Source organism: Podarcis cretensis (assembly GCF_951804945.1).
Source record: "Podarcis cretensis genome assembly, chromosome: 5".
In the NCBI taxonomy this organism is placed as follows: Eukaryota; Metazoa; Chordata; class Lepidosauria; order Squamata; family Lacertidae; genus Podarcis; species Podarcis cretensis.
This window is the reverse complement of record NC_137174.1, coordinates 82747646-82761501: the sequence shown is the minus strand read 5'-3', so window position 1 is coordinate 82761501 and position 13856 is coordinate 82747646. Positions and strand designations below refer to the sequence as shown.

General features: G+C 43.9%; 1 protein-coding gene and 1 long non-coding RNA gene across 5 annotated transcripts in view; one reads left to right on the top strand and one right to left on the bottom strand.

The window, feature by feature from the left end:
* Positions 1–13856, top strand: part of PPM1L (protein phosphatase, Mg2+/Mn2+ dependent 1L) — a 204113-nt gene that overhangs the window by 172568 nt on the left and 17689 nt on the right. For all 3 annotated transcript variants that reach the window (XM_079978202.1, XM_079978200.1, XM_079978201.1), the window contains exon 4: positions 10055–10216. In XM_079978202.1, coding sequence (XP_079834328.1) covers positions 10055–10216 — 162 coding nt within the window. The remainder of the gene's footprint in view (positions 1–10054; positions 10217–13856) is intronic.
* On the bottom strand, positions 233–5458 carry LOC307217237. Of its 2 annotated transcripts, none has more exons than XR_013839473.1 (3): positions 4901–5458; positions 3395–4653; positions 233–651 (listed from the first exon to the last, which is right to left on the bottom strand). It is a non-coding gene; the product is annotated as an uncharacterized lncRNA (long non-coding RNA). The 2 variants fall into 2 exon arrangements; XR_013839474.1 differs by having other exon boundaries at positions 3395–3677.

The window sequence follows — 13856 nt, the reverse complement described above, 5'->3', positions numbered from 1 at the left end:
CCGTTCTTAACCTGAAACTGTGCTTAACCTGAAGCACCACATTAGCTAATGGGGCCTCCTGATGCCGCCGTGCCGCTGGAGCACGATTTCTGTTCTGATCCTGAAGCAAAGTTCTTAACCTGAAGCACTGTTTCTGGGTTAGCAGAGTCTGTAACCTGAACCGTATGTAACCTGAGGTACCACTGTATTCCTCTGAATTCTAGTTACTGAGGGATAAACAACAGCGAAGGGCTATTGCTTGGTTGTGAGCTGCTCAGAAGCATCCATCTAGCTTTGATGGTCTTGTGAATCTTTGCCTCTGTCAGGTCCTCATTCACAATTGCTTCCCAGGATGTGTCATGGTTAGGCCACCAATTAGAATGCTAACCTTCATGTTTTTGCTCTGACAACTTGTACTGTGGGTCCCTGTCCTCTTGATCTTCAGTGGCCTCTTTCTAATCTTCAGATTAGCATTGCAAGATGAATCCTCTCTTGTCTTCTGTTTGGATGGGCCTCAACCCAAATTCCTTTGCCTTCTGGAGATCCACTGTGACCTGTGGCAAGCCCAGCAGGGAAGACCCTACAGGCTGTGCCAGGGCTTCCAGTCTGGCCTTTTTGATCACCTCTGAGCCGGAAACATCAAGCCCAATTAGCATCCTCACACAGTTTCCACTGCAAATATTGAAATGTCCATGATGATATCTTCAAAGGAGCAGAATTACAAAGTCAAGCAATTCTCCCTTCCTGCAGCGCCATACAGATTTAATTTTTCTTTATTAGCTTCTAATTTGCAGGGTTTTGGGGTAGTCAAATGAGAAGGTGGGGGAATGAATTATGAAATATCACCTTGGGTGTTTGGTTACACCGTGGTATAAGGATATGAAGTGGCAGCATAGCTAGAGGTATCACTATTGTTAACAGATATAATTAATTCTCACATTTAGCAACCAATGGAATGAAAGTAATTACCATATTATCCCTCCCAGCCTGCGGGAATAAGAGGGGCAGTAAAGGGCATATGAGCAGAAAAGTAGTATCTAAAATAATATTTAGCAAACAGATCTCAGAATGAATAAGGCCAGGAGAACTAAGGGCTTGTTCTTTTAAACACATTTGGATCTTGACACACATGACGCATGACTGTTCAGAGCCTGATTATCAGAGCAGATTTTTATATAAATTAAATACCCCAGAACTCACAGATAGAGTGGCTATTTCTGTATTGCCAGAAAGAGAGAGAAATACAATACCTAAAAAGACAACAACAAACAAGAGTATGTATGTATGCATGCAGTTTTTAGAAATGATTACAAATCAGTGCATTACACCATAGCAAGATTGACTGAGCTCAGATGACCTGGGAGGTTGTTCCACCTGCTGTCCATATTCTAACTGCTGATAAGCTACTTCAAGGGCCCCTTCTCCTTGTTGCTTTTCCCTTTACCTGTTGGTGTTGGTCTGAGCATTTCTGTTGGCATAAGGGGCAGGAGTCTGATTTTAGATGATGCCATCATGCCTTCTGGCATCAACCTGTAAGTTGACTGGAACTCTGGTTAGATTAAACTCTGAATAATGAGCAGGTCAGGAACATAAACCATGGTTTGTTCCTGCTTTATTTAAACCAGCACTAGTTTAAACTAACTGGAAGTCCTCAAGTTCTTCGTTGCAGAAACTTCTGTAGTCTTCCTGGTATCTGAGGAAAAGGAAGTGAGGAGAATACAGGCCTGAGGTGCTCATAGAAACACAGTGGTACCTTGGGTTAAGTACTTAATTCATTCTCGAAGTCCGTTCTTCTTAACCTGAAACTGTTCTTAACCTGAAGCACCACTTTAGCTAATGGGGCCTTCCGCTGCTGCCGCGCCGCCGGATGACAATTTCTGTTCTCATCCTGAAGCAAAGTTCTTAACCTGAGGTACTATTTCTGGGTTAGCGGAGTCTGTAACCTGAAGCGTATGTAACCTGAAGCATATGTAACCTGAGGTACCACTGTAGCACTAAATCACAGTTTAGTCTGGCATCTGAAAAGGACCAGAATATATAGCTAAGATGAAATTTGAAAGTGGCATTTCCAAGCTCACACTCTTTGGCTGTGTATGCCTTCTAGCTTTGCATACTCATTTGGTTTCAGAATCAGGGACAGCTCGCACAGGATGCAAAACAACAACAAACCCAAACAAATGCTGGGCTGAATACACGCCATCATTTGATGGCAACTCTTTGTCCCTGTTTTTTCTCTTCGCTTCTACTGAACAACACTGCAGCACTTTTCCTCCTCTTCCTCCTCTTCTTAATTTAAAAGAGAGTTCAGAGCAGTGATATAGAAAATAGAACCCACAGTGGAAGAACCCTCCTCTTAATTCAAGGCCAGTGGCATTTTCTTGATCATAGTAATTTATGGAGCATTAGTTGCCATAACAACCAAAAACAGCTTTTAGGGTGTCAGTATTTTCCTTTGTAAGGTGAATTTAGTGTCTAGTGAGAGGAGGGAGGCAGGGGAAAAACAGCAAACTGAAGGGCTTGGCTTAATCGCAGGAATTACATGACACCTCCTAGTTCTCTCATGCTATCTGCCGTCTTGCCAAAAATGAACTTGGCAGTCTGTAACCGTCTATCTAATCATGGTCAAAAAGTGATAGGATGTGAATGACAACTCTTGGTGGGGGGTGAGCATCAGATGATGGCTAGGGATGTAAAGAGGCAGCGATTTGCATCCTATAACTGGGATCGTTGGATTCAACACTGTTTCTCTTCTGTTACGGTTCGGCTTCCACTGAAACCAACATTATTTGTCTCTTGTGGAGGATGAGGTCACCAATGGCTGCTAGTCACAATGGCTACGCTTTGCCTCCAGAGTCAGAGGCATTAGTGCTTCTGAATACATTTGCTGGGAACTGCTCTTGTGCACAGATCCCACTTACCAGTTTCCCACAGGCATCAGGTTGGGCAATGGGCCTGATCCAGCAGGCTTTTCTTATGTTACTACATTCTTTCCTTTGTGGCTTTAACTAATGTACAGTGGTACCTCGGGTTAAGTACTTAATTCATTCCGGAGGCCCGTTCTTAACCTGAAACTGTTCTTAACCTGAAGCACCACTTTAGCTAATGGGGCCTCCTGCTGCCGCCGTACCACCGTAGCACAATTTCTGTTCTCATCCTGAAGCAAAGTTCTTAACCTGAAGCACTATTTCTGGGTTAGCGGAGTCTGTAACCTGAAGTGTATGTAACCTGAAGCGTATGTAACCCGAGGTACCACTATAATCAATTAAGCAATCAACGACGTACTCCATTTCAGTGGAAGGGAAATGCCTGCAACAATGCAGAAAACTACTTAAATTATTTACATAACGTTTGAGGACTAAAAAGAATCCCCACAAACCACAAATACTGCTTTTACACACTTGCATAATGTCTGTACCTGACCTCAGAAGAACATGCACATGGTGGCAGTTTCCTTTCCCATTTCCAGCAGAATTCTCCAACGTCCCTAATGTTGGGATAGGGAGATTGTGTGCTTTGTAAATCTCTGCAGCTCCAAGAGATCTAAACCATGCCTTGTTTCATTTTAATTTTCTGTTTCCAGCTTGTTGGTTATGCTGGGGAAAGCACAGCCTTTCTCTTCCAGTTCGCGTACAGGGGCCTTCATGTTTTCTGGTGACTTCTTTTCAAAGCGCACAGCAGGTTGGTGTTCAGTGGCCTGTCTGGGGACCAAGACACAACATGTGTTCTCAATTTTGGGCCTTTTATGTTAGGAGTTTTCCACTGTGCAATTACGTTAAATTTGGAGGCGCCTGAGAAGTGCACCTTCACCCCGGCAACAACACACACACACACACACACACACACACACAATGCAAGGTTACACGAACGAAATAACAATAGCTGGAAAGGAAAACAAAGTTCAAATAGGATTTCTTCTCCCGTGATGGCAGGCTGCCCATATGGGGTCAGGGACTTAATGCTAACCCCGCTGTCAGTCAACTCTTGCAGCAAAAGATGAAAAGTGAGGTTTCATAAATCACACTGGAAATTATTATCCTGCTCCTACGTGTGTGTGGGGGGGGGTGTTCTTCTTTTGCACACCCATGTTAGAAACAATAAGGAACTCATTCTGCCCCAAAATAAAGCATGAAACGAAAACCACTTTAATGTTTCTCATGATACATTTTGAAGACATCATCGCCTACAGTGGTTTCCTGTTGTCGGGTGACATTGTCTTGCAGCTGCTCATGCAAATGTATCGCTTCAGAAAGGAGAGAGAGGCTGAGAAATAGTTCATATAAGAGGGTTAAACGGCAGTCTGGTGCACAGTTACCCTAGACTGTGCCCCATTTAACTCAGTGGGATTTACTCCTAAATAAACAGGGATAGGATTGCAGTGTTGCTGCAGCATCGTGAGAGTAAAGAGGATTAGATATCACATTTGTCATAAACCCAGTAGATGGACACATACTAGCTGACATCTCTCAGGGCCAAAACAGATGAGATGCAAGCGATCTGTAACTGGATCTCCCAATTTTTATCTTTGTTTTTAAAAAGGCAGTGGGGTGAAGTACTTGAATTTTCTGCAAGAAAGCATTGTTTAATCCTGCCTCTTTCCATACAGCTCAGGTGATCAAAATCTCCCTATTCCCAAAGCTGCAGGACAGACAAAGGCCTGGTATTTAATGCAATTACCTGTCCGTCTTGTTAAGTTGTGGGCGAACATAGCAGACGACACAGCGATTTCTCCAGAGCAGCTCTTTATTTGTACGCTGGCAGAACTGAACAGCAAACAGCTCAGCCGGCCTGCTTTTATAGGCAGCCGGCTGTCAACATTGTAGCAACAACAACCCAGGGTTTCCCGACTAAAATAACTGACGTGGACCTGAGTGAAAACTATCTACAATATCCCCCTGCTGGCCCAGGGTGAGAACTTCAGTACATAACACGTCTGTCCCCAATTGCTTGCATCTATTCCTTCTCCAGTCACATGGGAATTAGTGCAGAAGTTGAAAATGCCAAGTCAAAGTCAGGTGCTGCAGATGAGTCCTTTTAAGTATCTGAGATGGTGTTCTTAAGTGTTGCTGTTTTCAGATGTACAGTATAACTTTTTGTCCTAAAAAGTCCAACGGTGTCTAGATTTTCTGCCAAGGCCAATGAACAGAATCAGAACAGTGGTAGAGTACAGCGGTACCTTGGTTCTCAAACTTAATCCGTTCTGGAAGTGTGTTCCAAAACCAAAGCATTCCAAAACCAAGGCGCGCTTTCCCATAGAAAGTAATGCAAAATGGATTAATCCATTCCAGACTTTTAAAAGCAACCCCTAAAACAGAAATCTAACATGAGTTTTACTATCTAACGAGACCATTGATCCATAAAATGAAAGCAATAAACAATGTACTGCAGTCACACAATCAGTTAATCAGTAGCTGAACTGGGTTCCACGCAGTCACAAAAACAAAACAAAAAGAGCTGCAAAAACAGACAGACCTCAGCGTAACACTCAGATAGTCAGCATAACACTCAAATCAATAGTGTGTCACTTAAATCGTCAGCGTAACACTAAAAATGGAGCATGTTGGGTTTCCGAAAAAAGTTTGCAAACCGGAACACTTACTTCCGGGTTTGCAGTGTTTGGGTTCCAAGTTGTTTGAGTACCAAGGCATTTGAGAACCAAGGTACCACTGTGAAGCTGTTCAGCATTCGCCTTATGCCGTAATGGCTTTTTCTGTAATGTACCTCTTTGGGCTGACTCACATGTGAGAAGTCTAATCAGCCAGCAATTCTAGGATGGAGAAGTGGACATACACAATCTGTTCCATGGCATGTGCAGTGTAAGATGCAACGTCGGTGCTCTGCACATTGTTTGTGTGATTTTTCCCCCTTTCCTCCTTTAGCCACCCCCAGAGAAAGTAGAAAAGAGAGGTCATGCCCAAGATCTTTACACAAATGAGACATGCACACTCCATGCACACTCCAACATCCCAATCCCTGCTGGCTCAATCCTCAGATCTTTGTACATTGAACAGAAGTCTGAAGGGGAAACCCATTTGCATTCAGCTGAACATGTGCAGGCTTTTCCATGCTACAGTGGTGCCTCGCAAGACGAAAAGAATCTGTTCCGCGATTCTCTTCGTCTAGTGGTTTTTTCGTCTTGCGAAGCAAGCCCATTGACGGCTTAGCGGATTAGCGCTATTAGCGGCTTAGCGGCTTTTAGCGGCTTTTAGTGGCTTAGCGGATAAGCAGATAAGCAGCTTAGCGGCTTAGAAAAAGGGGGGGAAAGGGGAAAAAAGTCGGAAAAACTCGCAAGACATTTTCGTCTTGCGAAGCAAGCCCATAGGAAATTCGTTTTGCGAAGCACCTCCAAAACGGAAAACCCTTTCGTCTAGCGGGTTTTTCGTCTTGCGAGGCGTTCGTCTTGCGGGACACCACTGTATTGGGAACCCAGATTACACAGGGTTGCATGGAGGACGGTGTGTGTATTCAGCTGCACATGCATTGACTTCTCCTTCAGGCCTTTTCCACACAACATGCAAATGTTCAGGGGTGTAGCCTGTCTGAAATGCGACACTGGAGGTGGGATCATTACACCTGGCTCCCTTCCCGCTTTCGTGCATTACTGGAAACTGTGATGCATAACTTCCATATAAAGCTGCTGAATTCACCTGGTGTAAACCAGTCGTTTGAAGGTACAACACAACCTTCACAGCCCAGTCCTTTGATTTGAGCCAATAGCAGGTGAATGTTTAGAAGGGGTAAAACTAGCACAGTTGCAGCATTACAGAAATCATCTTGTTGCACCAACTTGTAACGACATCGCTTCTGTGTTCTGGGCTGCAACAGCATCACAGTTTTTCAGGATCAGGATTCCAAAATGTGTGCCTATGTTACTGCTTTACGCTTCTTTCCTTCTCATGCATACATTAACGATGGGTTTTCATAACTTCCTCCTTCTCCTGCACAGCTGATAATTCCCACACAACCACACACCATCTTCCAAGTCTCCATTATATGCAGAGACAGATGTTTCAGTCTTATGAATAATCAGATGTAGATTAACTAACTGAGGTGAAAATTCACCTCGCACTCCTCTGGCCCACATAAAAGGAAAAAGAAAGCAAGCATGAAATTAATTTTATTTACCGGTAAATGATAAACCAGAACATGAATTGTGATGATGCGAAAATAAATTAATTTCAGCAGTCTTCAAGTAAGTCAAGTTAAATGTCAGGTGTGTACCCCGGAAATATTTAATAGCTGCTTTTCCTTGCAACTTCATGAAGGAAACCTAGAGTTAGCATAAGACAGAATCCAGTCCTTCAAGATTTCTAACTGTGCAGACCCATCTAGTTTGTTCAGATGCAATACTAGAATGGATGGATGGAAGGGAGTGAGGGATGAAGGACAAAAAATGGCTGTTGCATTTCATTATCATTTATTTAACATGTATGTTCTTAAGTTCCTTAACCCCTCCATGGATGCTGTTCCCCCTTTGAGCCATCAGGAATCTTTCTGAAAATACTCATGAACCTGCATTTAGCTTTCAACCCCTTTTAAAATCCAGGTAATGGCCTAGGAAGCTCTGTCATTCCCCTGATGGTTATTAGCTAGTTTTACAGTGAGAAGACCAGCAAAGGGCAGAAAGCTTCCATCAGTGGCAAATCAACACCCTGGAGTGTTGCATGTCTTCTAGGCTGTCCCTTAAGCATGATGGTGAGGCCCAGCAGGCTTGGCCAGTGTGCCGCAAGAAACATGTTCCGTAAACACAATCCAGAATTCCACGTGGTGCGTGGGGATTCTGTGGCAGATATGCAGGGGTTTCTTGGCAATTAAGTCAAACATTCTTAAACCATGGGACTGGTCTTAGCACACAAAAGGTATGTGCAAAACTAGATCCCATCTTGTTCAGAAAGATTTAATTCTACTTGGCGGTGAGGGGGGGACATGCTTTTTGATGTCTCTGGCAGTATATGGAGAGGCTTGCTTGTTAAGGACAGCTGAAACTCAATCGCTGTTGGACTTTTTTGGTGGCGCTGTGGGTTAAAGCCTCAGCGCCTAGGGCTTGCTGATCGAAAGGTCGGCGGTTCGAATCCCTGCGGCGGGGTGCGCTCCCGCTGCTCGGTCCCAGCGCCTGCCAACCTAGCAGTTCGAAAGCACCTCCGGGTGCAAGTAGATAAATAGGGACCACTTACCAGCGGGAAGGTAAACGGCGTTTCCGTGTGCGGCTCTGGCTCGCCAGAGCAGCGATGTCACGCTGGCCACGTGACCCGGAAGTGTCTCAGGACAGCGCTGGCCCCTGGCCTCTTAAGTGAGATGGGCGCACAACCCCAGAGTCTGTCAAGACTGGCCCGTACGGGCAGGGGTACCTTTACCTTTACCTTTACGTGTAGAAAATGAGACATTAAGTGTGTATCACCACACATGGCAGTAATCAGATTGCTAGATATGGTGGCTATGGCCTGCTTCCATTTTTGGAGGAAGCATATGCCTCTGAATAACAGTTGCTGAGAATCACAAGTGGGAAGAGTGCTTTTGCACTCACGACCTGCTTGCTTTGCCACCAGAGTGCTGGACTGGATGGGCCTTTGACCTGCTACGGACGCAGGTGGCACTGTGGTCTAAACCACTCAGCCTGTTGGGTTTTCCGATCGGAAGGTTGGCGGTTTGAATCCCTGTGACGGAATAAGCTCCCATCGCTCTGCCCCAGCTCCTGCCAACCTAGCAGTTCGAAAGCACACCAGTGCAAGTAGGGAAAGTAAACGGCGTGCCGTGGTTTCTGTCACGGTGTTCCGTTGCACCAGAAGCAGTTTAGTCATGCTGGCCACATGACCTGGAAAGCTGTCTGTGGACAAACGCCAGCTCCCTCGGCCTGAAAACAAGATGAGTGCCGCACCCCATAGTCACCTTTCACAGGACTTAACTGTCCAGGGGTCCTTGACTTTTACCTACCTTACCTTGGCCTGATCCACAGGGCTCTTCTTGCTTTCAGTTTTCTACAAGGAAGTTGTAACTTTATAGGAAGTGCATCATACATAAAGCCCCCCCCCCAAAAAAAACGGAGTTTTAGAGATTGGGTAGCTTTTCTTGATGAACTGTTCTGAATCGATTCATGCTAGATGATTTTGCAACTCAAACCTCCTCCTCCAGAAGGGCACATTTATGGTGTTTTTGCAGGAGGAGTGATCAGCGCCCAAACCCTCAGCTAAAAGCAAGTGCATTGCACGTAGGAGATTGCAGGTTTGCCATTGCATTGGACAACTGAATTGGGCTAGATGGTCCGGGCAGGTATGAGGCAGCAGCATATGCTCTGAGGATGTAAAATCGACCTTTTCTGGATAACGAGGCTTCTCGTGGTCACATGCCCAGAAGTTGCCTTTCCTGACGGCACTCAATTTGACAGGGGGGGTCAAGCAGGTTGCAGCTGCCCCAGATATAGTTGATTCCTACATCTTGTAAATGTAAGTCGCTGTCAGTCATGAACGGCAACAAGCAGGCTGATATGTCAATAGGAATTTTCTCTCTTATTACTCTCCTTGCCCAGTGAGAGAAGACACCTGTCAGGTTATCACCGGGAATATATTCCCCTCTGCCTTTCGTAATTTAGAGGCTGTTTCCGCGTGTCTTTACCACACGCAGCAAGGTGCCGTTCGCATTTTTGCAAGTTTCCCATGCATTTGTGTCCCCCCAAAACAAGGGGCAGTCTTTATATACCGTGAAAAGGTGTGTGTGTGTGTGTGTGTGTATATATATATATATAATGTGATTTCCTGCCATTTAAAATTACACCTCAATGATAAGCCAGGTGAGAAGTGCTGTGCCAGAGGACTGACCCCTGTAATGCCAACCCAAAATCAGATATACTAGAAATATTGTGCAGGGAAGAAATTGACTGTCAGATTTGATCAGTGTCATTAAATAGTACTAGATGTTTCGTTCAGATACAAACACAGCTGCTGTTTCTGATGGCTGCTGAATGCAGATAACACAGGGGGGGTTGGGGGGGGAGAAAGTGTTGACGTGAGCAGTAGTGATTTCCGCTCCATTGTCTTGATGCTCTCTTCATCTCTCTCCGTCCCTGCTCCTCTGCCCCTTTCAGGTACAACGTGTTTGATTGCGTTGCTGTCAGATAAGGAGCTCACGGTGGCCAACGTTGGGGATTCGAGGGGCGTCTTGTGTGATAAGGATGGCAATGCTATCCCTTTGTCGCACGATCACAAGCCCTACCAGCTCAAGGAGAGGAAGAGGATTAAAAGAGCCGGTAAGCTTATAAAGTTTGGTGTTTACTTCTGTGGGCCTTATATTCTGTGGGTTTATATACTGTAATAAACTTGGCGGGAAGATGTTGTTTGCATTTTTGGAAATACGGCTGTATGGAGCTTCTCCTCAGGGAGTGGAGAGGCGGGAGCCAGCCAGTATGGCCTGTAGCTAATGGGACTTGTAGTCTAGCAATTGTCTAGGTTGGAGAAGCCAGGACCAGAGATTACTTATTCTTTTATTCTTTATTAAATTTGTATACCGCCCTTCATCCAAAGATCACAGGGTGGTACACAACATAGAAATTCACACAACATAGAAAGATGCACACATAAAAATCTGGTAGCTTGATTGGAGAGGAAAAAAACAACTTGAAGCTTTCAGTTCAGAATGGATAAAAACCAGTGCCTCTTCTGTCTAATGCTGTGTTATGTCCTGTGATAACGATTCATTCAGAGCAGGCAATAGTTCTCTGTGGTAAAGAGAAGAAAATGTAAATTCCATACACTGGTGAGAGAGCCCAAAGTAGTCTTTTAACAGCAGAGCACCTATTAGCAATTAACATTTGAACCTGATTATTGTAATCCAGAAGAGGAGGCTTCATTAAAGAGATGAATATTCTAAATTTTTCACTTAAATAATCAGCTGAAAGAACTCCTGCTGCTTTGGAAATGCAACTTTAATGTTATTTTTCTCTCTGTATGCTGTATTGGCCTTGTTTGGGAAGGGGGGGTGGGCGAGGGAGTTGTTCCTTTTTAAATTTATTTTTATGGGCAGCAATGGTGCCAGACATCACCAGGCAGCTGCTGAGATCAATACCTTGACAGGGTCCTCACTGTCAATCCACAGTGCCCCTTGGCCCTGCCCTTGGTTTTCCTTAACAGCTACTGCTTATTTGCCTGCTTTGAGCAGTGCCTTCCTGTATGTGCAAGCAGTAACAGGTATAGGAATTAGAATGTAAAAGCTTGTTTTGCTCAAGTCCAGCTAATGAAGTAAGTGGGCTTCCCCCTTCTATCCCAGCTTAGCAACTTGTGAAGTAAGTTTAAAAACAAGATTTATTTACATTGGTTCACAGAAAAGGCAGCAGCAAATCTATGCAGGCAAAATTCTTATATTTACAGTATAACCAGCTTCAGGCATGTGCCTAAGACTGGGGCAAGCAGAGGCATGTTTGCCTCCAGCGCTGGTCAAAGGGAGAGGGAGGAACAGGAAGTACTATATGCTCTTTCTCCAGGAAAGGAAGGGAAATGACATCACACAGAGCCCTCTCTATCAGTTGTATTTCTATGATCCGAGTATCTGCAGCTCTGTGGTGTTAGCTCCTTCACATGCTCACTAGCAAAAATATGCATTTGTTAGGTTTGGCTGCTCATCTTCCACAGCTTGGCCACTGGATTCTGCTGGACCGGAAGAACAAAGGGCTTCCTGTACCAATTTAAGTTTTATGTAATTAGAATAGGGGGTAGCCTTTGTTCACTGATGTACTTAGTGATCCATGTCGACTGATGCCATGTACGCAGGCCACATGGAACTGTAAAAGGTGTGCTGAGGTGTGGAGCTCCAGTTTGCAAAAACTGCATATTCCTGATATGAATATACTTTTTATTCATGTTTAACTTTCAGGTCCTTTTGACGTGAGCTCAGCATGCAGCAGTGCCAAAAACCTTTTTTAAAAAAACCTCCCTCTTAAGCAGAAGCTTGAAGTGCACAATGTTTGGTTTTGTAATGAGGATTTCGAAGTGCTCTTTCAAAGGCAGAAACCTGAAATTTTTTTCTAAAAGGAAATGCTTCTCATCCAGCCGCAGGCAAACACCACATGTTTTTTGTTGAGATTTCAGCCTTTGCTTCACAGAGGCAGCAGAAAGCTACTTTCCGTGCATAAGAGGCGGCTGCTGAGGCTTGGAAAAGCAAAAGCAATCCTGCAAAGATGGGTCAGGGAGGAGGGGAAACCAGTGAATATCAACTCTTTGCTGCGGGCAAAGGGAGCTACATGCATTGTTGCAGTTGTTAATTTCATTTCTATTCCGCTTTAAATTTTTATGGGGGGGGGGATCTCAAAGCAGTTTACAACCTACATTAAAACGTCAAATAAAACAATCCAGAATAAAACATTATAGAAGGAAGTCAAATACAAAGTATACAATTCAAAGCAACAGGAAAGTAAAATATTATCTTTTTTTTTTTAATAATTTTTTTATTAATTTCCAATTTTTAACAAACACAAAAACAACATAAAAACAAACACAAAAAATCATAATTTCTTTAGAAAGTAAAATATTATCTGAAGATTTCAAAACAAGACATTGCAAAAGAAGGCCAGCTGCAGAATCAACATTTAACGCAGCAAAGTTAACAAACAAATAAAGTTTTGGCTTAAACACATGCAGAGCCATGGGAATCTTGTGGATCCAGTTTGATGGCAGTCACAGAATGTAATGGAATTTTGCAAATGGCTGGAGTCCTTCCCCTCTGCTCCCCTCCCCTGCCATATCCTTTGCTTTAAGGAAGATGCCTGCTGTTTTTACCCAGAACGTTCCCCCTTTTTCCTTCCTAGAACTCCGAAGTGTGAGGTGATTATTTTCAAAAGACTTTTCTGGATCATTGCAAGGACCCTTGGGGAGAAGGAGGATCAACTTCATTTGTGTTATTTCCTTTCCTTTTTACCCCAGGGTGAGATTTTGGTCTTTACAAGTGTGTATCTGATGTGCTGCCGCCTTCATAAATCTTTTTAAATGAGTGCGAACCTCTTCTTGAATTGTGCCGAAGGGAGAAAGAGGGCTTGGTTAGAGCTAGGCGGCAGGCTGCCTGAGCACATCACTCTATGGCAAATGTCAGAAACAAAGGCTGATATTTTCTTGCTGTTCAGCAATTTGTCATATCTATTTGGCGAGCAAAAAAAATAAATACAAAACACATAAGGATGTACTTGCCTCCAGGAATTCATGTGACAACCATTTCAATAGCATTGGCTTGGATACTGACACAACCCAACGCCTTGTAGCAATGTTTGGGTATTTCAAAATGGATTTCAAAATACATAGCATAAAATGGAGGAAATAACTCCAAGGAGATGATCTTCACAGTCCATTCATGCAGGTTCTGTTAACCATGCTACTCAATATATATATGTTTTTCTTCTCACAGTACATTTTCCTTTCTTTTTTAATGGACTAATCCAATGGATCTAAGAAACAATGTGCATAGGAGTCCAGCCTTGGGGTGTTACCCATGAGACAATGGTAGCAGCAATGATGCAGGTGTTAAGTTCTCCTCCTCCTCCCCGTCTTCCCCTCCTACTGATATTTAGGAATATTTGCAGCACCAGCAGGTGTGTTACCTTGCCAGCAGCCGCCGCCAGTGAAATCAAGTGAGGAAGGGCAGAAATGCCATGTGGTGACATCATGAGCTGGAGGCGAGAGAGATCTTCAACTCATGAGTTTCATTTCTGAGAGCATCTTCAAATCAGGAGGAAGCTGTAATTTCGACTTTACAGGCATTGTTATGCACACCCAACATGCACAGTGTGATAGTTCAGGGTGCCAACACATACCTTGTGTTTGGTTTCTTTAGAATGAGAGTCACTAGAGACTGGCATCTTTGTAATATAAAGTTTTTATATAAACATATATACGGGCTGAACGTAA